The 26,374-nt window shown below is 39.0% G+C and overlaps 1 protein-coding gene across 2 annotated transcripts in view; it reads right to left on the bottom strand.

Moving 5' to 3' along the window:
* Positions 1–26,374, bottom strand: part of LOC146547776 (interleukin-1 receptor accessory protein-like 1-B) — a 342,110-nt gene that overhangs the window by 196,315 nt on the left and 119,421 nt on the right. For both annotated transcript variants that reach the window (XM_085265749.1, XM_085265750.1), the window contains exon 3: positions 23,883–24,162. In XM_085265749.1, the coding sequence (XP_085121875.1) occupies positions 23,883–24,162 (280 nt within the window). The remainder of the gene's footprint in view (positions 1–23,882; positions 24,163–26,374) is intronic.

The raw sequence follows: 26,374 nt of genomic DNA, 5'->3' as shown, positions 1-26,374 counted from the left end.
TAATGCAGGCAGCTGATATGCTGTACAGTAACATTAGGGTCTTACCTTAGGCTGCTATTAGCATTTAAATAGAGATGTCTGAGGTTTACCTTGGTACAGATGTTTTACGTAACAATTTATGCTGCAATAAAATAACACGCTGCACAAAAATAGTGGGGTTTCTTTTCATATTTTTGCCTCTTAACAACTCTGAAACTACTTACAGTCATTTTAAAATGCAATAGCTTCAAAGCTGCTGAAAAAAACGAATCTAACAGCAACAACCTATTTAGAAAAATTGTCATTGGAAGTTTTCCAACTATCTCATTAGCATCCAAAGGAAAATTAAATCCAACATCCAGGGTGATGGATGCGCGTCCTTCATCGATGCAGTTTGTATTTCTTTCTTTTAAAATAGTTTTAAAAGGAATTCTTACAGCAACCAGGACAGAGTTTGTCTGCGTGCATTGTACAGAGGGATTGTTACTACTACTAAAAGCGCTATACAAATACAGGCCATTTACCATTTACAACCGAGTAAATTCTAATAAAAGTAATTTATTAGAATTTACTTGGGTCCTGATGAATGAGTCCTGAAAAATTGATAAAAAACCCTAAACAGGAGTCTGAATTGGAAAAAGGATGATCAAATCAACACAAAACCATCCTTTTAAAGAGTCCTAATGAGATTGGAGGATGCGATCTTTCATACGGATGAAAACAGCCTTGAATAGTTTAGCTCCTGCGTGAAAATTAAGCATGAGCAGTCTGAGCAAAAACCAAAACACTGAAGGTCATTTTTGACACGTCTTTTTAGGACCCCATTGCCATATACCAGATTCAGGAACAAGCCTTGCTACATGCTTTGCTTGCCACTTGAAGCTTAAAGTTATGAGAAATCTAGGGTCCATGCTTTTTTTTTTTAACTTTTTTTTTTGTTATTGGTGAGAGAGGCAAGAAGGCTACGAAGCTAAGGTCTCAGTCACACAGCCATAAACCTTGTTGGCAACTCTGACTAACTGGGAAAAATGAGAATTCCCACATAGTTTGCAGGTTGTAACTAGATATAATTGGTCCCACAAAGGGTCCCGTATCGAAAACCTTTTTATGTTTCTGTTGGTTGCTAGCAGCCAACCAAACACCATGTAGAAGTGCAACTTGACTAAGTGCAAAACAAACTGAAAACAAACTGAGAATGTCTGATTTCAAAGCAAAGGTTGCGCTTTACTGCTGCAACCGGCCGGCACCTAACAAAAGGTTCAACTTTTACTTTAAAGCCAAGTAGTTTCTTTTACCAGTTTGCATTGCACTTCATTGTTCCACTACCACTTACTTACTTTCATGCAAACTACCGCCAACCATGGCAATCTGCTAGCAACCATAGCAATTGCAAGGAGAATGTTGTGACAGCGCTACAAACCTCTTTGCAACCTATGTTACCCAATTGTAGCAACCTCTTGTAACCACTTGACAACTGGACAAGAAATACACACTATTCCCTTGCAACCAGTGGTTACTAGTAGTCAAAAGAGTCAAGAGAGTCACGGTTTTGTGGTTGTGGATTAATTTATATTCCTTAATTATTGTTATTCATGGTTTTGATTCTCATTATTATGTTTATGTTATATTCTTATGTTATACTATTTGTTCTTAGGCTTTAGGTTCCCGTTTTCTTGCCTTCCCCGTGTTCCACGTTTCTCATCTTGTCTCCTTGTTCCCTCTGTCTCACAAGTCAGTCGTGTTTCTGTCTCTGTGTCAAATCTCCTTCCCATTATAAAGGAAACCAGTTCTTTCTTTCTAGTGGCCAATAGGGCTGGGCTATATCATACCGGTCACGGTAATACCGGTGCAATGTTGGGCAACGATCGGAAAATGAAATATCGCGATAGAATATGGGTAAAACGCGCATGCACAGTGCTTTTGTTTACATGCGCACATGGCGGCGACGCAGAATGAGAAGAGAGAAAGCGCATCGTTAAATGAAACGGATGAACCAGAATTGGTTTGTAAAAATGCTGCAACTTCAGTGGTGTGGAACAAAGCACTATTTTTGGTAGAGCATGCTAGCGGGCCGTCGTTATTACTTTTTTTGAAAATACGGCACACTTAAAATCAATCCTTTGATTTTTCTGAAAATCGACAGTGCCCCTTATGATCCCGTGTGTCTTATGTATGAATTCTGGTTGTCTTTACTGACCTCGAAATGATTTTATGTACACGGCGCTCGAAAATCTGTCAAATGTTTTAGTATGACTTTGCTAAGCTACGAAGCCACACCGCTGGATGGATTGTCGGAGCATTACGGCTGTAGTAGGCAGGCGCCTCGCGGAGTGATACGTACTGTGCTTCAACATAATATTACCGTATTGTGTGTGCATAACCGCTTTTTAAGTGTTGTGGATATTATACATGGTTATGCTGAGGATATGTCGGCCAATTTCCACTGGAAATGCCTTTTGGTTAAACTGTCAGCAAGGAATTTGCATTTTCACTGTTAATTTTTTATATAACTTTAATGCACATAAAAAACAGCTGCTTGTTTAAGTGAAAATACATTGATGGGTTTTGTTGGGTTTTTTTTGCACCAATAAAGCTGAGGAGTTGTAAAGTATTTTGTCTAGTGTCAATTATATCGTCAGTTATATCGTTATCGCAAATTTTCAAATGTATATCATGATAAATATTTTTGGTCATATTGCCCTGCTCTAGTGGCCAACAGGGGTAACTCCTATGGTTGTAAAAAAGAAGTGGGAAATAAGTCTCTAGAAAAAAAAAATCCCTAGGCTCCACTGACCCATGTCCCCAGTCAAACTTTTCTGATGAGTTAATGGGCTCATTTGCTCATTTCACATCTTATTTAATGAAGCATGATGTCACGTTTGGAAGCCAAGAGAGAATTTTTAGATACAAATAGGGTAAAGCAGTGTGGTTACTTTATGACTCAGTGTGTCAGGAACATTTGATTTTTAAAAAGCTAAGATGGTGACAGGTTTATGTTTGGTCACCATAGAGGAGAATCCAGGCTGTGGTTGCATAGGTAACCATCTAATGCATTTACCATGCTTTAATGTAATAAGGTAATAGTGCTCTTTGCCTGAAAGTTATGATACTTTCCCATTCTGTATCCCTAACCATTATTCACCTATCATTGCTACGAGTCACTGAATTTCAGAGACAACCCACAGTCTCACCATAATGTTTAACCTCTCGCCATTAAACATTACAAATTCATGATGTCAGATATATAGAGCATCTTAACTCTCTGAACAGTCTATATGCTTATAAGCAGTTATAACAGAGGCGAGGAAGACTATAAGTGCCATAGGTAGCAATGGCTTTACAAAAAAGGCCGATAAACATCAAATAGCGATTCAAAGCAACAGGTACAAAACTGTGAAAAGTAAAGGTCAGAAGGTGAACTTGCTACCAAGCAGTACTCAGATGTTGGTATTGTAAATCTGGATATAGGTGTAAACTGTAGCAGGGACACAAAAGTTTCCATGACACACTGTCATCTGTGTCAGCCCCCAGGTGTATTGCACTACCTACCCTGTCCACACCTAGCCAAGATTAACCCAGGCAAAGATGGAGTCGGCCCAGTTACTCTAAATCAGGTTTTTATGGTCTCTGTATTATTTATGGGCAGAGCGAAGGTCACAGTGAGCGGTGGGAAGACTGGGGCTCCTACCTGTAGCGTCTGCTCATAACTCACCTGTCAAATCCAGCACCAAGCCTAGGATGATTAAGCACCGCGGCTACCCAAATCTGACTGTGGGCCAACTTGCTCCTACTTAGCCCCTGTCTAAGAGTGTGGCACTTGTCTGCCATACTGGAACAACAGACTCCTTCCTCAATAACAACCATCCACCTTTTATCTCTCTCTCTCTTCCTCTCTGCTTGTGGTTTGTCTCTGTCTCTGCATCCACCCGCCCAGCCGCCCTTTACTCGCCTGTCTTGTAGTACACAATTTCTCAGAGTGGAATGCACACCTCTGCGGATAATTTAGTTTAGCCACGCTGTGAAAAACACACGCCTGCATCCCTCTACACATTTGCATCCACACACACACACATACACAAGCATGCACATCCAAAAACACAAAAAACATGGAGCAGCAGTATCTCTGCACTGTGCAATACGCAGTGCTTACAAGACTAACTACAAGGGACCCCACTGAAGTTCAACACAGCTTTAGTCACATTATGTGGCTCATTATGCAGTAGAAATGTGATACCTTATTTTTAATGCCTTTTTTCTCTATATCTTTAGCAGTAAAGCTGTACTAACTTGGCTACAGAAAATGTAGTAGTGTAGATTTATTGAAAAAAAAAAAGGTCCACTAATAAGTAAAGTTTCACGTGAATGTTTTCAGGCAAACTTCTTGGAACTAAGTGGAACTAAATGGAGCAAAGAGTGTTGTTTACAGTGGAAAAATCCTGACCATTGGAGGGACTTTTTAAATGTATTTTAATTTATTTATTTACAAATATTTTGTGATATATTGTAGTTTAATTTTTCACCGTATGGTGACGCTCTTGGTATTGGGCCCTGTAAATCCAGAAAATTTAGAAATTAAAAACAAACAAAAAGAAAAACGCAAGTCAACTTTTGCTCGAGTTTGTTCAAGTTAATGAAGTGTAAAGTATATATTCAGAATTTAAATATTTTCATTACATGGTATGTGTACTGACTCATTGTGGTTAAATAAAAAAAGCTTTGCTTTCTGAATATCTTTTTGAAAAATCAGTTAATTACACAAAAGCCACGCAGCACTGCAATTCGATTACTTTAGACAAATGCAGCTATACCTTCTGAAACATCGCTATTACTGATAGCTAAATTGGAAAATGACTCATTATTATTGTTTTGCTTTCATTGAGAGTAATGTTCACTCAAAGAAAAAATAAAAAAAATCCTCCACACTAAACAGAGAATCACTCTGCAGCAATGTTTATAACTGTTACCAGTTCAAGTTATCTAAAAATAAAATAATACTTTAACTCAAAAAAGAAGAAAATGTCAGAGGAACTGAAGATATTTAATCAAGAAGAATTAATCTATTCAGTTTCATTGTGTATTTGAGCTTCTAGTGTTGGCAATAGATCCTGATAATTTTGGGGAACTGGTTGCTGATTCCTTCCCCTACTTCATGCTCCATCCAATATAACTCATTCTCTAAATATGATAAAAATTTACATGCAAAAACAATCACCTTACCCCAGATACCAACATTCACCAAAGACCTTATTTCTCAAGTCGGAGAATTCCTGCAAGCCTTTCCTTAAGTAAGCGTGTCTTAAACTGACAATAGCACTTCTTGTGTGCAAACGCATTACTCAGTCATTTTCTAGTCGATGCCTTTAGGGAGCTCATTTTCTATTCCACAGCACCCTCAACTCATCTTTATGCTAGCAACCTGATTTCATAACAAGCATAAACAATTTGTCTCCGTTGTATTCTTCTTCTAAATCCGTCATGACCTTATTCATTGGTCCCCAGACCCTCTGGGTGCAATGTATGAGCAGCTATACTGCTATGCATATCAAATGCAAACTAACCATCACATACCAGCAATGCTGTTGCCAGAATGGCCTGTTTTACTGAGGGCATGGGTTGTATTGGTGAGAAAATGCAAATTAGTGTTTCCAGGGAGCGGTGTGTACTGTGTAGCTGCTGAATGTCATTACGGTTTTGAACAACCTAAGCAGTTTTGTTTGGGAGGTGTAAGCCAGAAATGTTTTCTGCAACTTGCAACAAAGGAAGGCACACGGTGAGACAGCTCTCCAGATGCAACTGGATCTGGAATTTTTTCTGTGCAGTAAAACGGAGGACTAAGTAATTACTCATTACCTTAAGCTGGTAATTACATTGCTTTACTAATTATGCAACAGCAGAAGTAATCGACTACATTACGACTTACTTTCCATATGCACATCTCCGTCATATAGTGTTGTTTGCTCTTTTTATGCTGTTTGCAAATTAATATATATATTAAAACAGAGGGGCGGGTAGATGTTTAAATGCAAAAAATTGGGCCATTTTAGCTTAGTGAAGGCATCACGATATATATATATATATATATATATATATATATATATATATATATATATATATATACACACGATATATTTGTGGATCTAAATGAGACGTTATTGTGAAATTAAAATCCCAGAATGCTTGTATCAAATGTTCTAGGTGCATAAACTTTTAGAATGGGTCATATTGGCCCATTGTAACACCCTCAGCCTTTGGGTGACTTGTTGATTGTTGACACTATCACTTGCAATTGCAATAGTTGGTTACCATGCAACGATTTTTCATAGTTGCAGGAGGTTTGCACACAGGTACACTTTAGACCCCCAAAGTTTGGTTATTCTAGAAAATGTTCACGGACAAAGAAACAAACACACAGATTCCATGTATTGTAGTCAGATCGATTCAATCCTTCAACAAATTTGAAGTTCTTCTACAAATACCACTTTTTGTACAAAAAGCACAACATCCTACATCAATAAATTGGATTTAAAAATGGATTACACATGGCTAGTTAGTCAGCCCGTTAGCTGGTAAATTTAGAACTAATCAAAAAAATATTCAGCAGGAAAGACAAACCAGAAATGTTGGTGTAACGTTCTTTTACTAGGATTAATGTAGTTTGTTGCTTAGGTCAATGCAGAGTTCATATTCCCTTTGGTGCTATACATGACCTACCAAATTAATACATTTGCTTTTGAAAAATAAATGAATCTTCGACAAAAGCCAGTTCAACTGCGATACTATCTTGTCGAATGTCTCACAATATGTGGCATAAGTAAAATTCCAATTAGCTCTTTCAGTTTTATGAAATTTTAATGAAGTTTCTGTCCCAGGTCCCAGCCACTTTCCTATTATTCCCTCGCCCTTAGGATTCAGCTGAGCTGTGCGAGTTCTCTTCTATATCACGGTTTGACTGACAGCTGTGGTATTGCAGATGTCTCGCTTGGAGCTCTGCTGTTCACAGTCGGTTGGGGAGGGAGAGAAGGCAGGGAGTGGGGAAGAAAAGTTGGCGGCGGTGCCAAAGCGACTGTGCTTGGGGAATGGTATTTCTGACATTTGTCTGGCAGATAAAAACCACCATCAGATATGAGGAAGAGAAGGTCAGTGTCCCTGCTATCAGATGGCGATGGTTTGGCATGTTGTTTGATGACTTCCTCCTCTCAGTGTGGTCCAGAACAGCCAAGAGGCTGGGCAGACGGGGAGACATGCAGACTGGGAGGATGCAACTACATAAAATCCCCCAAAATGTGATGCTTGGGTACAATTCTGGTGTGGAATAAAACTCAACTGCAGTTGAATGAATAAAACATCTAACAGTATGTTGAACACGTTTTGCAGTTCACTATATACATCCTCCTAGATTGCCCTGAACAGTCCTGCGAAGCGCAACAACTGAATGTAGAGCTCTTGTACAACAAATTTACCACAGTGCTGGATTAATCCAGCTGCACTGAACATGCAAAACAACAACCAAAGGGAGACAGCCAGCTCCAGAATGCCCTTTGATTACCAGACTTTCACACAAGGCTTAACACTTCAGACCTCCATTAACCTCGGAATCAGAAAGTAACACCAGATGTGACCCCGGCCTTCTTTCTGAATGTAAAACACAGGCTAGCTGTCAGAACAGTGAGGTCTGTACCTGCTGGAGGGGGTCTCAGGGAACCCGTACCTTCCAATAGTAACACAGATTTAAAGCAACATAAAAATATCACCACCTGTGTAACTGTAAGACATTCTCATTTTATTTATACGTTTATGCAACTCCTAAATAATTTATATTTATGGGTTATGTCAGGTGCTTCACATGATTTTGACTCCATGTTTGTATTTGAGGCAATAACGTGGCATCCTGGAGGAGAATACCCACCTATCACACTGCTTCTTCTCGACGTCTTTAAAAGTCTGTCACATAAAGCACCATTTGGAATTCCTTTGTAGCCGGAAGGAAAAAAAGGTCTCCTCTGCCCTCCTACTATGGAACCTCCTCCAACAGAACTCCTTGGCCTTCACTGAACTCATTTACCACCAGACCCAACACTGCAATCACTGCCACTGCTGCATCACCATTACAGTACCACACAAACTTCAACCCTCTCTTAAAAAAATAGACACCCACCAAAGGTGATGTATGCATATTTGAAGCTTGACTGTTTTGCTCATATCTCTATAAATTGTAGCACTTTCTCACGGTAGAATTTTCTCCTAAACTTAGCTCTGGAACTCTCTTTGAGAGTGTATCAATAAGAGATTCACACGCAGGGCGGTAAAGACAATTTTCTCTCACTATATTGCCAGACAAATGGTAGTAGGTTAGATTATGTAATAATTCTGCATAATAATTTCTGAAGCTATTTCAGCACAATTTCCATATAACAGTCAACCTCTCGTTTTGCTCTCTGTAGCCAGGAGCCATTTGAGCTCAGCTTAATCAAATGCAATCGAGTGTGGGACAAATGTCCAATCAGAAGCCGTGTGAAGGGCAGGCAATGAAATTGACTTGAACTGAAATGTTTGCACATGGTGAATTAAACTGATATTCCAATTTTTACAAAAAAACTCAACATACCCAATAAATATATGTAGCGCCAGTTTTTCTTTATTGCTAAGCGAAATAAGGAAAAAAAACACTCATCAAGAAAAAAAACGAGGCATCTCAAATCTCCATTTACCAGCCACTCCATCAGGTATTAATATTCAACTGTTAATGCAACTGATAACCCCAAAATTTGGTCAGCCAATCACATGGCAGCAAATCAACTTGGACATGAAGACATGGTCAAGACAACCTGCTGAAGTTCAAACCGAGCATCAGAATGGAGAAGAAAGGTGATTTTAGTGACTTGACATGGTTGTTGGTGCCAGATGGCCTGGTCTGACTATTTCAACTGTTGATCTACTAGGATTTTCCCACACAAATCTAGATCAAACCTTGAAGCAGATGGGCCTCACCAGATTCATGAAAGCATGAAACCATCCTGACTTGTATCAATTGTTCAGGCTGCAGTGATGTAATGCTGTGGGAGAGGTTTTCTTGGCAGATTTTTTGAGTATTGTTGCTGACTATGTCCTTTTGGACCACAGGACATTGAGTTCACTGTAACAATCACTAGACATCAATCCAGAGAGAAACTCAGGGATAATGGAGCAAATCTGCAGCAGGCATGCAATGCTATAATGTAAATTATGGACCAATTGTCAATTGAATTCAATCCAATTTTATTTATACATCACCAAATTACAACAACGGTCACCTCAAGGTGCTTTATGTTGTAAGTTAGACCCTACAATAATATATACAGAGAAAAACCCAACAATCATATGACCACCTATGAACAAGCACTTTGGCGACAGTGGGAAAGAAAAACTCCCTTTTAACAGGAAGAAACCTGCAGCAGAACCAAGCTCAGGGAGGGGCGGGGCCATCTGCAATTTGTTGGGCTGAGAGAAGGAAGACAGGATAAAAGACATGCTGTGGAAGAGAGTAGTGATGGGATTTCCGGCTCGGCTCACTAAAAAGAGCCGGCTCTTTCGGCTCCGAACCGGCTCTTCAGGTTGTTTTGTTGCTTTAATTTATTTATTATTAACAACAATATAAAATTATACACAAAAGGAATTACTAATGTAAAAAAAAAAGTGGTTTTATTTATATATGTTTATATATAAAGATATGCGGTGGCCCCTAGAGACAAAGCACGCGCAAACTCCAAAACACATTTCTAGCGTTAACCGAACTTCCAAAACAGAACTACCTAGATCACTTAAATTACACAATTGAAAGCATATGTGTATTGTTTGTGTATTTATACACAAGCACTCATATATATTCAAATAATTTTAAAAAAATGTTCATTTACCTGTTACTACCACACACCAAATCCGGTCGTTGGTACTTCCTGGCTTGTGTAGCCACTACACTGCGCCTAGCATCCTGGAGCACTTCTGTTGTCTTTTGTACGTGTTTTGGACTTTTTACGTGTTTTGAAGTTTGTACGTGCTTTGTCTCTAGGGGCCACCGTAAATATACTTTTATTTATTCACTCCACATAAAATGTAATAAATAAATTATATAATATAAAAACCAACTATTTATATTTCAGCTTTTAACTATTTAAATTTTTAGTTTTTTCCTTTTAAACAAATTTAAAGTGAAACAACACAAAACACTGCAAACCACAATACAATTGAATATAAATTAAAATATGAAAACAAAAAGAACATGCACATTCTCTGTCATATGGGCCTGCATGAATAAACTTTCTGAATTCTTTATCATCCGCAACTGAAAATAGTTACTATACCTTTCTAATGTGACGTTGTTGTCCCTGGCTCTCTTTCTCTCTCACTCCCTCCCGCTCTGATCTTGTGCTACTGCGAGTGTAACGATAAGTGGAGGCATTTTGAGGGGAGTATCTGTGTCAGAGTGTAAAATGATTGAGGCGGAATTTTAAGATACTAACATTTAAATACATGCAGCAGCAAATAGCCTGATATGTTGAAAAAGTCTAGTCTTACAGAAAGATCTCGAGCCATTGGAGCCATTGGAATCACTGGAGTCAGATAATGTGTACATATGAATCAGATTCCTTTTTCTATAGTCTTCCTATGGGTTGATGAAACCATTCGCTGAAAAATTACTAACAAACAATCTCTAAAGCAAGAATCTGAATAGGGATCATTGCAATGAAAAATTATACACCGAAAACTTTTAAACAGTTTTGGGATTTTGAATGCCTTTTCTCCATACATGAAAGTCTATTACTAACCAGGCCCTGGCCCCAAAATGGTTTCAAGTGCACACTCCTCTTTGACACTGCCATTGTATCACCAGACAGCCTCAGTGAATACCTGGCAAAGTTCACACAGCCACATCAAGGCTGAATAAAGCACAGTGTGAAAGGTGGCCTGAGCCCAAACAGCAGCCCATACATCATCAGACAATGGCTGTTGGAAAATATCCTCAACTAAACCACATAGAGCCAACTAAAAGGCTGTCCAAGCACTGTCGACAGAGCGGTCTCTCTCGCTCTATACAGGTGTACAAAATAGTGAATATAGGGGAGCATCATCAATAACCCCTGGCTGGTGGATGAAGCAGCTTGGCCAATCCATATCACACAATTAACTAAAACTCCACCTGGGTGCTGAGAATAACTGCTGCCAGAGTTTTGGCGCCAACTCTCTTATAACCTCTCAAAGTTGTAGTTTGGAAGATGCTTTTTTTTTTGTTTGTTTCCATCAGTCACCGCTGTGGTGTGACTGTGCATTTCTTGGATAATTTGTTGATAAAGTTTATCGTAGAGCTTGTTCTCATATATTTTTTACTGTGCTAGCAGCTGAAACTGTCTGATGGTTTGCCAAACAGCTCAACTAAAGGTGGGATTTTTATAAATTTCAGTCTTAGAGAAGGAATATGACTTTGGCAATCTTTCATATAACACCATCTGCAGTTTAAATAAACCTGCAAACCACATTACTTTTCCATAGAGCATTTTGTGTTTTGTGCTATGTTAGCTCTTAGCATTGTAATATTCGCCATCTTCCATTCAAAATACAGATGACAGTGGAAGTCTGTTAACAACCAAAACAATCGCCAACCAGTCTGGGAAGACAACATTTTTTTCTAACAAGATACAATTACCAGGGAAGATCAATCACTGGTTTCTAGGCCTGTGTGACGAGGTGTTTAGCAACTGATTTTAGAGGAACAGCCAGCAACCATTTGCAACTATTAGGGAATAATTTTTTTTCCTAGCAACAGGTGATCACCGGGCAGTTCAGCTTTCATAAATGGACAATGTGTGCTAATTCTACTTTTCTACTTTGGCAAAACCATGATCAGCTATTGTTATCATAAAAATAACAGTTTTTTCCACTACCTTCTCATTTTTGACCTACAAATAGCTCCCACTGAATAAAAAAAAACCCCAATGAAGTAAAACCTGTTGTGAAATGAAATCTAGAGCCGTTACACATCTTTTGAAAACTGAATCTAACAACCCGTGGGTGAAGCAGGTATTAATTATCATTAATTATTGTATTTTTTCAGTGTTTGATAACAGTTTTAGCAAGATTTAATTGGAACATATATTCATTCGACAGTACGCCATCTCAAATTGAATTCCAAGAATAACGCTTCATCGGGACATCAGTGTTCACGGCTCAGCAAAGATATTCTACAGAGCCAAAGCTAACTGATCGACTCCTGCCAGGTAGGTTATAACACAAACACCATCCTTATATTATACATCACCCATAACCCCTGGCAGTACAAACCGTCCCTGCTGCTTCTTAGTCTAGCGTCTCTCATTGGCTTTGACAGCTGGGCTGGATCAATTGGACAGGCCCTGACTGGGGCTGAATGACAGAGTGTTCCAGACGGCCCATTCTGACTGTCACTTCCCTGAGAGATCACCAGCCACTCCTGCCCACGAATACTAATACAGCCAACATGGCTGCAGCCTGGGACAGTTGGGAAAAGATTTTGAATGTGCACAGTGTTGGTAGGTACACAGTTGCTAGGTGTGTGTCTCACATGTGCAATTTAGATTTAAACAGGCACATGGAATTATCTTCCCCTCCATTTGCCCTTAGCTGGATACAGCCCAAGATCTGCAGGACATGCAGGAAACCCATTAATAAACCAGACACAGTGGCAGCGTGCCAGAGCTGGAGGATAGGGTGAAAGGTGAAACACTGGCCACCTTTTAAAACTGAGCCGAGGCTTTGATGCAAGATAGACTTTATCTCTAAATGAACATAAGTTTAAGTCAGATTGGCTTCACTTTGGACACCTTTAAGCCAAGTCCAATTTTAATATAAACTCTGTGACTGAAATGCACCTTCACCCCCTATAACTATTGCATGTGTCCATTTTGACACGTGCAATTCATAATTTTGGATCTTCAAGTCTAATGTGTTGATTTAAAACCAATAAACCTTAATCCTATTTCTTTGACATTGAGGCTACACCCACACAACCATTTTCATCGGACCGCCTTCTTTTAAGTATCTGCTGTACCTTAATGTATTTGCTGGCTTATAAACTTGGTAACAAGAAAAGAGTAAATGACACCTGACCCATATCAGTCATGATCATGAAGAATGTATGTGTCTAAATAATGTCTCTAATTATAACTGATTCAATTAATATAATTTTAATTTCTATCATTTAGAATTTATATAATTTACTGACTCTCCATTTTTCATGACTCACTGAAGAATATTTCCAGTAAACTGATTTGAATAATAAAACATTTAGACTGAGATGTAGGGTTTTACATTCTGTGCCTCACTATATGCCCCGGTGAAGAAAAACAAACAGAAACAAAACTGCAACTGAATAACTCTACATTAATAAAAAGTATAAAACTTTATATGTGAACAATCACTACCACACATCATTTAAGAAGTTACTTCCTTCTTTGATGTCATGAAAAAGATATGATACCTGAAAGTGAATGAGATAGCATCTTGGGTTATATCCAGTGGTTAAAGTAGGCTGGAACAATCTGGAATTACATATCAGGACCTTTTCTAGACGAGTAATTAAATCTGATAGGCAGGTAAATACATAAAAGAGTTCATTTTTGTTGTTGTGTGCCTAATCCTCCTGTTCCTTCCAGTCAATGCTGGTGATGCTTGCTCAGTCATAAGAAAATGACAACCAATATTCCCGCTTACACCCTTAAAGCGATCCATTTTTCATGTCGACTCTGTGATGTATTCACGGTGCAAGTGTCAATATTGCATTTACGGTACTTCAGCGGTAAAGTTTTTCAAGTGACGAGGTAATTTCAAATGCATCTTTTCAAATAGCCTCTTTTCAACACAAGCCTTTATTCTTTCAGGTTTGTTGCACACTGTGCCATGGTACCTAATGCAAAGTTACTGCACTTTCCAGGGAGGAAAATAAATATGTTATTGTGGGTGTAATGACACTCAGAGAAGGAGAAAGAAGTAAGAAAGGGAGGACCGGAGATATTCAAAGGCAAGGACTGCACTGTAAAAAAAAATTGTAATATAAAAGTATTTTACTGTGTATTTTACAGTTTTGTACTGTTCTCCTAGAATATCATTAAATTCACATAAATAGGCTCTGATTTTACATTTCAAATGTAAATTAACGTAAAATCACTGTAAATGTAATAAAACATAATTTTCTTGTTTGTTACATGTATTTGTCTGTACATATGCATATTTATATTGTTAAAATACATTCACAAATGCATCATAATTTCACATATATTTGTCCGTTATTTGAAAGATTGAACTGTTAAATTCAAATGTAATGCTATGGAAAAATATATAAAATGATTCGTATAAACTTTTTTTTACATCAAATAATAATAATAATTATTGTTATTTAGGGCGATCGTGGCTCAAGAGTTGGCAGTTCGCCTTGTAATCAGAAAGTTGCCGGTTCGCGCCCCGGCTCGGACACTCGGTCGTTGTGTCCTTGGGCAAGACACTTCACCTACCACCTACTGGTGATGGCCAGAGGGGAATTATAAAGTGGAATTATAAAGCACTTTGAGGGTCTCAAAAAGCACGATATGAATGCAATGCATTATTATTTAAACCAACTGTTAACTGTATATTTCTGTACATTTAAGTATTATTATTCATATTGCAGCATTCATTGACCTTGTTTATAGGTAATGTCATTGTTTAATCGCATTAAAATGTTCCTAATTTAATGTTTAAAAGCACTTGAAAAAGGCAAAATCCCATGTAAAATTAGGGCAACAAACTGTATTGTCATTACTGAAAATCACCGTATTTTCATGAGAAAGTTATTTTCTGTTATTTTCTGGTATTATTTTGGCGCCCCAGCTGCCGGAATATTACTGTTTTTTTAGGATTTTGTTTTTACGGTGTGCCCACCAAGTGAAATTCGACAAACTGGGAATTTACAGCTTACTTTCAATCTCCCAATTAATTTGAGAGTTTTTAAAACAGATATTGGATATATAGCAATGATGAATTATTTTTTTGTGAATTATCTTGCAAAACAACTTGACGTAAATGTTTTCTGTTATTAATGGGTTTCCTGAAAAAACTGATGCACTGCAGGATAAGTGGGTTAGTTTGGAGTACTGTGGTGAAGTTCACAGTGCATCACTGAGTTGGACTGTTGCAGAGCAGAGGGTTGTCTTCATGGTCAGTGTGAGGTCAATTTAAATTTCAGGAGATTATGCTGACTAGATTCACTCACCAAATTCTACCTTTAATACTAACTTTATTGTGTCTAGGGTTTGGAAATTAGCCATATGACATAACAGCTCTAACATCTGCTTATATCGTGTCAAACTCAGTTAGCTAAATTCAAAAAGGCCCAAATCCACCAAATGCCAAATCCTACTTTAACCACTGATCATACTGGAGAGTGACCTATGTATAACTAGAAGAAAAAGAAGAAGAATTTGGAAACTGCAAACATCTCTATTGGACTTTCTTGGCCATTTTCAAGTTGCTTTATTGCTCTTGTTCCTTCTGTTTACACCCTCTTGTATAGCATAAAAAATACTGTTTCATAACAGGCCAATCCAATACAGTTCATTTCTATTTATATAGTGCCAAATCACAACAGTCACCTCAAGATGCTTTATATTGGGAGGTACCCAGCAGTTAGAGAGAAAACCCCCAACATCTAGACAGCCCCTTATGAGAAAGCACTTGGCGACAGTGAGAAGGAAAAACTCCCTTTTAACAGGAAGAAACGTCCAGCAGAACTAGACTGAGGGAAAAGCAGCCATCTGCCACAGCTGTTTGGGGTCACCAGCCTGCTCTTCTGATGTGTGTCTAAGTGAACAAAAGGCGTTCTTTGGCACTTCTATCTTGGTGCGCTATCATTGGAAAACATATCTATCCAGTGCTGAAATCTAGGTCATAAATGTGATGATCTCACTCGATGCTAAAACACAGAGTAGACATTGGTTCACTAATGATCTCAACCTATGTTTTTCTATCTTCCCACCATGCTAGCCACAAAAGCTTTTACTTTCTCAGCTGTCAGAGCAGCACAAAACAGAAGGAATTAGCAAACTTTGAAACGCTAATAGTCTTAAAGGGGCGATCGTGGCTCAAAGAGTTGGCAGTTCATCTTGTAACCAGAAGGTTGCCGGTTCAAGCCCCGGCTCGGACAGTCTCGGTCGTTGTGTCCTTGGGCAAGACACTTCACCTACCGCCTACTGGTGATGGCCAGAGGGGCCGATGGCGCAATATGGCAGCCTCGCTTCTGTCAGTCTGCCCCAGGGCAGCTGTGGCTACAACTGTAGCTTGCCTCCACCAGTGTGTGAATGTGAGAGTGAATGAATAGTGGAATTGTACAGCGCTTTGAGGGCCCCGAAAAGCGCTATATAAATGCAATCCATTATTATTATTATTATAAAGAGACTTGCAGCACTTGCTGGGGAGTCTGTGTCCTTCAAGTTCCCGGACGGCTCATGTGCATGAATTTGTGTGTGCGTGAGTTTGTGTTTTGTGTCATGGTACAGTAAGTAGCATGCCCTGCCGCTGCAGATGTTTTTGCTCCGCACACGACAGAGTTCCTCGGGGTGTTACGTCTAGAACAGCTGAGTGCTGACCTCGGTTTCACACACGGCTCCACTCGTCTGCTCCCCTCCACTCCTGCACTGTATGCGTTGTGAGCATGTCTCATCATATTTCCTGTAATGCGTGTAGATATTTGTATGTCCACGCACATAAGTATGAATCCAAGAGAGTGAAAGAGACAGGCGTACATGCTTCGAATATATGAGCAAGCACATCTGTTGATGTTGGCCTGCTTTCACATACGCATCGGAGGCATTTTAAGTTCCTGTCAGTGGCAGCTTGTCTCAGGGGATTGGAGGAGTGACATGTTGTTTTTGTGCGTGTGTGTGTGTGTGTGTGTGTGTGTGTGCGCGCGCACTGGTGTATGATGATGCCCTCTGACACCCTTAAGTGCAGCTGAGCAAATACGCAGAAATGTGACGAGCGCAGGCCCGCCGCTAGATGCAGAAAGGCCAACAATGAGAAGTCACAGGGTATAATGTAGCATATGAAATGAGGGTGAAAAGAGCATATTTGTAAGAGCGTGTTTGTGCGCCAGCGCACCATAGAGAACGAAAGAAATAAATGATGAATAACTCCAAAATGCCACAAGAACATCCTTCCTACAGGCAATTTTATGTAACATTTAGTCCAGTTTTTCAAACAAATGACAAGTTGTTGTGCTGTGACACTTTGTGGAATTCACACAAGTCTTGAAAGCATGAACAAACAGGAAGATGAAAAACTTCCCAAAACTAGTGAGCAACCTGCCTTTGATTCAAAACGCGGTCGAAACTTGATGATTTGGATTGGAAGTAATTGTGTTTATCTACACCCTGCTAGCACATTTTCTCCAGCTGCTTTTCAGACTCAAAACTTCACAAACTGACAAACTTATAAAGATGTTCATGGTTGTTTTTTTGTTTTTTTTACCCAGTACAGATGTGTCTCTGTCAACGTGTCTATTATGCCACATGGTGTCCAAGCTGCTCGGAAATATATTCCTGCAAGACTTCCCTGGGATTTCTTTCACAGGGGCAATACACTGAGAAGCATCCTTCCTAATATCCTGTGCTCTTAACAGCTATATCAGCCTTTCACACTCATCTTAGTAGAACTGAGCAACATGAAAATTATATCAGTACAACATTTTTTGAAAATTTTACACAGCTGCACTTTATTTTTTCTCAAAAATTACCAAAGGCACTAAGACATCACCCAATGATTGACTGCCATTTTCACGGTATAGGTTTGTCGCCTTTTAACCAATGCTTTTAGGAGCCAGAAGTAACCTTATTAGAATAAGAGCTTGGCAAAACTTGGTAAGGAAGCTACACTCTTAAACTGTATGAAAATAGAGAAATACCTGCTAATTAGTGCCAGGTATGAATAAAATATTAGAATTCCCCTTAACACAACTGAGTCATGTATAGAACTGCTTTGACAGTCTTTTTAGTACAATTAACAACACACTAAGTCATAATATTTGGCAAATAATCACATTAAAATGTTCATAAAAAGGTTCTAGCACTACAAACACAACCAAAAGAACCCAGTTTAGTAACTCCAGCTGGCTAACACTACATCCAGCTGGGGAAAACAGTGGCTGGAGACAGAGGAACATTTGGTTCTTGGGTTGTGTTGCCTTTGAACTGGCTATTTTAAAAACGGGGACCAGTTCATAAACTTTGGTGTGTGGAGACAGCGATTTAACAGCAGTAAGATGGATTCAGTCTAGTGACTGAGGCATAAGTTTAAGTAAGAGTAAATGGAGTGGTTCCTATGTAGTGCTTTTCTACTCTGAGCACTCAAAGCGCTTAACACAACTTGCACATTCACCCAAGCACTTTTTTCTACGCTGTTTCTACATTCTTCCTACTTCGATGGATGTATTGGAGGGCAACATGGGGTTAGTATCTTGTCAAAGAATACTTGGCATCAATACTTGGATCAAACCACCAACCTTCCAATTAGTAGGTGACCTGCTCTACCACCTGAGCTACAGCCACCCCCATGGTAGGCGTTGACCTGTAAAAGAAGTCACACAGCTAATAATGCAACTTCAAGTCTATATGCAATTTAAACAGGTGAGAAATGGAAAAAAAAATCAGCCTCTATTTAACAATAAAGGCCAAACCTTCGCATTGTAGAAGCCTATAAAAATGCTAACTTCAATTTAAAGCATTTTTAATATAAAACTCAAAAACTTGCTCTCTTAGCTCGCCACAAGTGGGCGTTTAGGCAACTGCACTTTTATCGTTGAATGTTCCTGTTTGCGTTTCTTGTTAACTTTCCAATACATGTAACCCATTTTATTGCCATTCTTTTTTACTAAACTATATGCCATTTCAATTATAGATACTCATAATCAGTCGAACTTTTCATTAATTTTCATGTCAATTAAAAACTTAAACATCTAAAAAAAATCTAAATAAATTAGCAATTTTTAATTTGAAGTAGACTTGACCTCATTAAATCACATTTATTCTCATATAAGAAATAAATTAAATGCAAACATAAGCCCATAAAAAGATTATTTCTGATTCCGTCTACATGAGATCCTCTAGAACAATAATGCACATCATTCGTGGACACACTTGTCTCTATCAATACTTGTTCTGAGACAATAACATGGTGAGAGCCCGTAGCAGTGGGGATTCAATTGTTGCAATGTGCTCGAGTATGAATTGTATCCAGTGAGAGATGATTTATTGTTATGCTGAGATCCATTCGTTCTACCAGAGTGCTCTAATTCCTTAGGACCCCTCATGCTTCAAACGTTGAGGAACGTCACCTAAAAACACTGCCAAGTGTCTAAACCAAATGTGATATGTTAAACATATGCAAGCGCCAATCATCTATAGGACCCACGCTCCTGACACAAAGCAGAAGCAGATCCCCTGGCTTAGCTGTGGTAATTGGGAACTGAAATTAGTCACACTGACAGAACAGCTCAACAGGCTGTGACGTGGTTCATAAATCTATATCTTTACAACAACAGGAAAAACATGTTTCAGGTATCCTTTAAGGATTCATATATTATAGCTCAGAAACAGAACATTTTGACTTTATGGAAGAGCTGGGAACAACCTCGCTGGTAGCAGGTCTATGACTCCAGCTATATATTTACAAAGGCCAATCACATGACTCTCAAACATGCTTTCAGCATGTCACAATATTAAAATAAAATTATAAAATACCTTTGAACCCTGAAAACACGCTATATACATACAACCTCCTAGGCTAATAAAAGGAGATGCTCATCTTGACAGCTCCAGAATCAGCTCCAACAAATAATTCCCGCACCTTGTAAATCCCTATAGACATTTCAGGCTCCAGTGATACGAGACATAATATGGCTACGGCTGTTTTTCCCTAATAATTTTGGAGAAATAAGCACAATCTGCATCGAAGCTGCAACATTTACTCTTGAATAATGTATCTCCACAGCAAGCATCCAACTTTCACTCGATCTGAGGAAAGAAGGGCTGTAATGAAAACATCTGCATCGACTATGCAGTTTTTTTTTTTGCATGTTTTTCTATTTACCCTTTAAAAAAATACACTTTTCCCTCCCAGGACAAAACTATCCACAAATACATAACAATGGACTTAAAGAAGACACTAGATACTTGGTTGAGTTAGTTTACTGCAAGTGCTCTAACTATTTCCTTTTGGCTCGCACATCCATGCACTTTGCAAAATGCTGCATTTCCACTTTGCTGTTGACATCGACTGTATGTCTGCAAATTTTAACATTTCAAACTTTGAGTGGAAAATGATGCGAATGTGACAAAACCAAGTATGGCTAAAACCTCAGGCTGTTGAGCTCTATGAGTAAACAGCTTAGTCTTTAACAGTTCCTGCTCATGTGTTGTCCCTGTAGAAGCACTTTGAGGTTTCTTTCTTTAATCTCTGACACTAAACGACATGAAGGCAGCACACCGTGTGATATATGTGTGCTGATGAATCACAGTGTCATAACAAGTCCTGTGGGCCCTTAGCATGATGCCCCCCCGCCCTGAAGAAATTGACCTGCTGAGACCTGGACTTTAGAAGACCTATGAAGTTGCCCTGTGGTAACTGGCAGCAAGGAATTAGCAACACAGTCCACAAGTTTCAAGGCCATAGCAATATGGTTGTTGTCAAACTCACTCACATCTGTACAGTTTCCCATTGCAGTAACTATGAGATCCAGCTGATACATGTGCCAGACTTTTATGTGATAATCAACATTATCAGCTTCATCTTTGAGTTGTTATATTAGCTATATTTTCTACCATGTACTGCACAGACTCTGTTTAAATCAAGTATGAGGAAGCAATGTAAAGCCTCTTCCACAGAATCCACTGCTCCACTATCAGTCCTCTGGGCTTATTATTGCGACTCCAATCACCAGAATTCACAGCATATGCTAACACCACACTATAAATCTTCTTAATTTGATGGTCCCATGTGGTCGATTTTGATGTATTGCTATGTGCCTCAGAACACTGCATGAACCCCAACATGCAAAATACACACACACACACACACACACACAAAGAAGCACACACAGTATCCAATAACATAATCCTCCCAAGCCTTTTTAAAGCAGGCCCTTCCCCCAGTTAAAAGCCACCGTATGTCACTGTATAGAGCTGACTAATGAGCCAGTCAAGAGAAAACGCCCTTTACCTACAAGGTTAATAAGTTATTATTACATAATCAAGCATGTGCAACTCTGCACAGTATTCAGTCTATTCCCTCAATCCGACTGTTCTAAAACTGACAGTAAACACCTTGTGACAAATTACAAGTTGCTCTGTGTATTATATGTTTGGGGAGTTGAATGAAAAGTTATTGATTCATTTCACAAAAGGGAAGTTAACACACCACCATTGATACTGTGACCTCAGAAGAGCGTTCCTAACCTTCTAAGGGAAACATTTTAAGATCATCTCGCCTACAGGGTCAAATAGCAGTGAGTTTGTTATGGAAATTATCACCTGGCAAAAAGTCTAATCTCATGTCAAGTTCATGTCATATACGTCATCCGTGGCAGTGAGAAGTCTCCAACTTCATTGGACCACACCAGAATAATTTGGTAAGCAGAGTAAACCAGCCATAACCAACCGCATAAACTTAACTGAACTATATTTAAATGTTGATTATATTCTTTGTTGTGAAGCTCTTTGCAGAGGCGTCAGAAAACAAATGCCACATAAAAACATGAATTATGATTAGTTATCAAACAGACTAATAATTCATCCTAATCTTTATCTGATGTGGTGATTTGCTACTTTGCTACATCATTGTAAAGTGAACTTCAGTATTTCCTTATTGCAGTTCAGGTCATTACAGTCAAAAGCAGATGCCTCTGACATCTGTAGTAATTTAGATTTGAGGCCAACTTATAGAGGATTTTTAAGAGTAACACCGATATGTGTTGAGTCAAATATCTGATATAGTAATATGTGGCAATATTTTCTGTATCTTTCAGACACATGAATCAGATTTCCATAACATTAGTTGTCTGTAGTTTATATACTCACCTACGTTCTGCCTGAACGCTTGGATCAGGCTGGTTGTTGCATTTGTGGCATTTCAAACACGAGTGTTGGCAACAGGGAAGTTGCAGAGTGCCCTCTGGTGGACAAACTATCAAATATCAACCTTCACAACATAGCTGAAGGGTGTTTCTCCCTGTAACGTTAATCTATCAATAAATCAAACTTTCAGATTTGCCTTCAAACATTTTCATAATCATACATTGAATGCCAGAGTCAAGGAGAGCAGCAGTAAGACCTAAGCACAGAAATGACAGGTGGAACTGGGTTGCCAAGTGGCTTGGCAATTACGAGGATGTACTTTAAGCATGAATATCACACTTCATATGAGATTTAATAATTTGATGTATATAAAGGCATCAGCTAAGCTATCTGCTGATGTTATTTAATCATGCCTTTACATACAACTAAATCTATGGGATAGTTGTATTAAGAAAGAGTTGTAGTGGGCCAGAGCTAATCAATATAATTTTGAATTCCCCCAACTGGACCTGATCTCAGAGCTGCTTGTAGCACCAAAGCTGGCCTATAAATATTCCATTTCTGTGGCCAAACTTAAAGCTGAAAGTATTACATATTAAAGTGAACTGTTTCCCAACTCGACAACAAAACAGTAATAATCCGCAGAAAGCAAAAACGGCCAACAAAAGTCCAAAGAAATTCCCGCCGAGAGAAATCCTCTGTGATGGAAAAGTGCTCGCTATTCAGAACTATTGTTAGTTCTCTCCATGATGGGCAAATAAGTGTTGCCCTTTAATTTGGTTCTGAATGGTGCAGACTGGCGACAAAGCAACAGTACTCGTCCAAATCAAATCTCATGGCTCTACTTTCTGCGTGATTACACAATAACTCAGAGCTGACTGATTGCCTACCTCCTGAAAATGCTGCCAACGTCACTGAATAGAGAATGGCTGGATTGGTGCTGCCCGTTTCTATTCACGGCGGCTGCCACAGCAAAGGGGAGAGTGCTAATGGTGCTGAATAGTAATGGCTAGATACTCTTAGAATTGAGAAACACAAGGAAACCTGTGCTGAATGCAACTGCTCAAGAGCACATTATCTGTCATTCATAAAATATGAATGTTTCTGTGGATTCTACTAACTTCTAAAAGATTACCCTCCTATCTTTGATATGTTTCAAAGTTTCCCTTGTTCTGTAGGGGAAAAAAAGGAAAGAAATGGTTACGGGTGTCTTTCTGACTGACCACCAACAACCTTCATGTTAATGAAAACGTCTAGGAAGCCAGAAATTTTTACCACTTTATGGAACCCATAAATCAAACAGCTGTCTGCGTCCACCATCAGGCATGTGTAAAACGAAGATAGCAAGAGTCCCTTACGTTTCTTTTCTTTTATCTTCACTGCTTTTTCCGCTCGCACTGAATTTCTGTTCGTTCTCCTCGCTCAAAGAAAGACTAGTGAGGGTCGAAGAGTTATGCATTCAACAATTGCCCCTAATAGCTTAAAGTCCCCAAGAGGAGAATAAAGAAATAATTTAACATATAAAGTGAAGCAAAGGGACTTCGTACTGTGAGATGACACTCCGAGGACCAAGGACTAGTGCTCCTTTGGCCAAAGATGATAGACTCCATTAGAAATCAACAGGGGCGGACTTTCACACAGCTTTACTTGTGCCCACAGGGCTCCAGAAAATGTTATTTACCCCATTATTTATTGACACACTGCTGGAAAAATAATCCTGAAATGCAGGGAGGGTTTTCTTTGAATGCCATATTTTGAAGGTAAAAAAAAAAAATCCCCAATTTGCTTAAAAAAACGTACCTTAAGACACAGGAATAGTATCCAACATCGTCCAACTCTGCTGGTCGGAACCATATAGCGTCCTCTTCTTTGCTCATCCTTGTGCCATCGAAACTAATGGGTTCCTCAAAGTCCCCGTGTCCTGCGCTTTTGTACCACATAAGGCTAAGTCCTGTGCTCTGTGCATGGGTGTAGTTGGCCCGAATATATCCATAGAATAAAGCGCATTTAATCCTTACAGGTTCCCCCAGAAGCACTTTGTATTTCAGGTAGTCCACCGACCAGTCTGTGCAGCCTTCCACTGAAAAAGAAGCACAGGAAAAAAAAGGGAAATTGAAACATGGATATTTTATGTACCAATTTGCATTATCACCAAGCACAGAAGTGGGGATTTGTTCTCGTGGACCATGTGCAAGCAGTCCTCGTATTACAATCAATCATGATGCTTGTTTCCTCCAGGCAGCACAAAATCGTAGCCCCTTTTTTGCCTTTCAAGTACACAGTAATATGAACACAAGTGGATATATATGCATGCCTTTGACACAAGGTGTCCTATAACCTGAAAAAATGCATTCATGTGCTATTAAAGTGTTTTATTTCCACTGTGCCCCTTTGAATGTTAAAAATAACCCTCAACACAAGTTGTCGGCTCCAATCAGCGGTTCCTGCCTTCACCTACGGATATTTCCATATTTATATATTTAACTTGTGTGTCACTAGCGCACATATTGAATTGATTCTACCAGCAATAAACTCTGCATAAACCACCATCAATATATGTTTTAATGGCAGTGATGGCACTAAACTACATTTGACCTGAGAAAATTAGAAGCGGCTGTATGTCTGCATTCATTTCCGAAAGCTATCAGACTTTCCTCTTAAGGGAAAAAAGTAACTTGTCTCATATTGTGCCGGATCGCATACCAGTGCTGAGCAATAGGGGTCTTCCTGTTAAGACATCTAACAAAGCCCACCAACTGTCAGTCAAAAAAAAGTTATGAAGATTAAATAGGAAAAGCATTATTCATGCAGAGCGAGCATTGAGGTGCTTTGGATTCCCAGACTTATTTTCCTTCTTAAGGTGTATATGAGATTCATGAGAAAGTCCAAATATCAAATTGATACTTAATCCTTGCCAAGCTCTTGCATACCAGTGAAAACTCTCTCTCTCTCTCTCTCACACACACACACACACACACACACACACACACACACACACACACACACACACACATATATACAAAAGCAGCAGCAGAGTTGCTATTTGAGATTTTAATATGCAGGGAGTTATGTAAAAAGACAGAAGTACAGTAAGTACTCATCAGTGTGACAACCAAGGATTTGGCGAGAAAAATCTCAACACCGATGCTGATGACTTCTCAAAGCCACACCAGTCTTCGAGCTGGGGCTTCATTTTGACACGTGTACTGAATTTCTCATACTTGTTCTGCTACCATGTTGACAACACCGGGTATTTCTATTTGCCTGTTCGCAGACCTGCCAAAGTACTCCCCCAAAAAACTTTGTGGTACTTTGTGCTACAGCTGACATTTAGCATATACAGACTATTAGGTATCTAGTTCATACATTTGCTCAGAGTTTTCCTGCAAACAAAAAAAACATGTATATAGTATTTTTTAAAAACTGGACTTTAATTTACTTTAGCTGTTTTTGAAAACAAAATGCAAAATTAGGGCAAGGATTGCTAACAAACAGACTTAAAGGCACACTGTGTAAAATCGAACCACTAGATGTCAGTAGATTGTAGTTTTCAGCCAACTAAGTTCTCGATTCAGGTGCATAATCCTAGCTACAGTGGCAACAGTAGGACAAACAACTCTGGCCACTGTTTATCTGTAGTGAGTTCAGGCCGTCAGTCTGCTATTTACCTCTGCTGGTGCCCATGTGTATTGGATACCAGCTGAAGAGGCTGTAAAACTATGTGAAAGAAATCTGATACAACTTAATGAGTCACTGAAGTGGCTGTCTGTCCAGTGACAACGATACTAAGGCGACTTGTTGAGGATATGCTAAACTTTTCTTTTGCTAACTGCTTGCCAACAGCTTGCTGCGTTTAGCTGTTGTTAGCTTCCGTTAGCTGTTCAAAGAAAGATTCACTAATATTGGCTATCAGTGTTGGACTCTGACACTTATACGATGTGAGAATGTAAGCAAACTGCTTATCAAGAGAGAAAGTGTGATTTTTAGGACACCTGAGCCTAACGTTAGCTGCTGTAACAGCTTATAACCAGCTGTTGTTGTTGTAGCCGGTTTGCTGTCAGCTGTCCAAAGACGGGTGGGTCACATGTCTAATCTACTGACAATATGTAATTGTGACAATATCAGGAATAAACAATCATGTTTATATAGTTCCAGTTATATCTGACACAACAGCTACTCATTATTTTGTTGGTGCATTGGCAAAAACTGCATGTTCATACCAAGACTGCCAATTCTTCTGCAATCTGCTGCAACAAAATGATCAGTTTTCAACTTTCTAAATAAAGCTAAAG

Source organism: Mchenga conophoros, linkage group LG23, assembly GCF_057382185.1.
Source record: "Mchenga conophoros isolate Kocher_MC1m ecotype Shallow Benthic linkage group LG23, M_conophoros_male_GT1.1, whole genome shotgun sequence".
Lineage (NCBI taxonomy): Eukaryota > Metazoa > Chordata > Actinopteri > Cichliformes > Cichlidae > Mchenga > Mchenga conophoros.
Note: the sequence above shows the minus strand (reverse complement) of the source record. Positions and strands in the feature narration are given on the sequence as shown.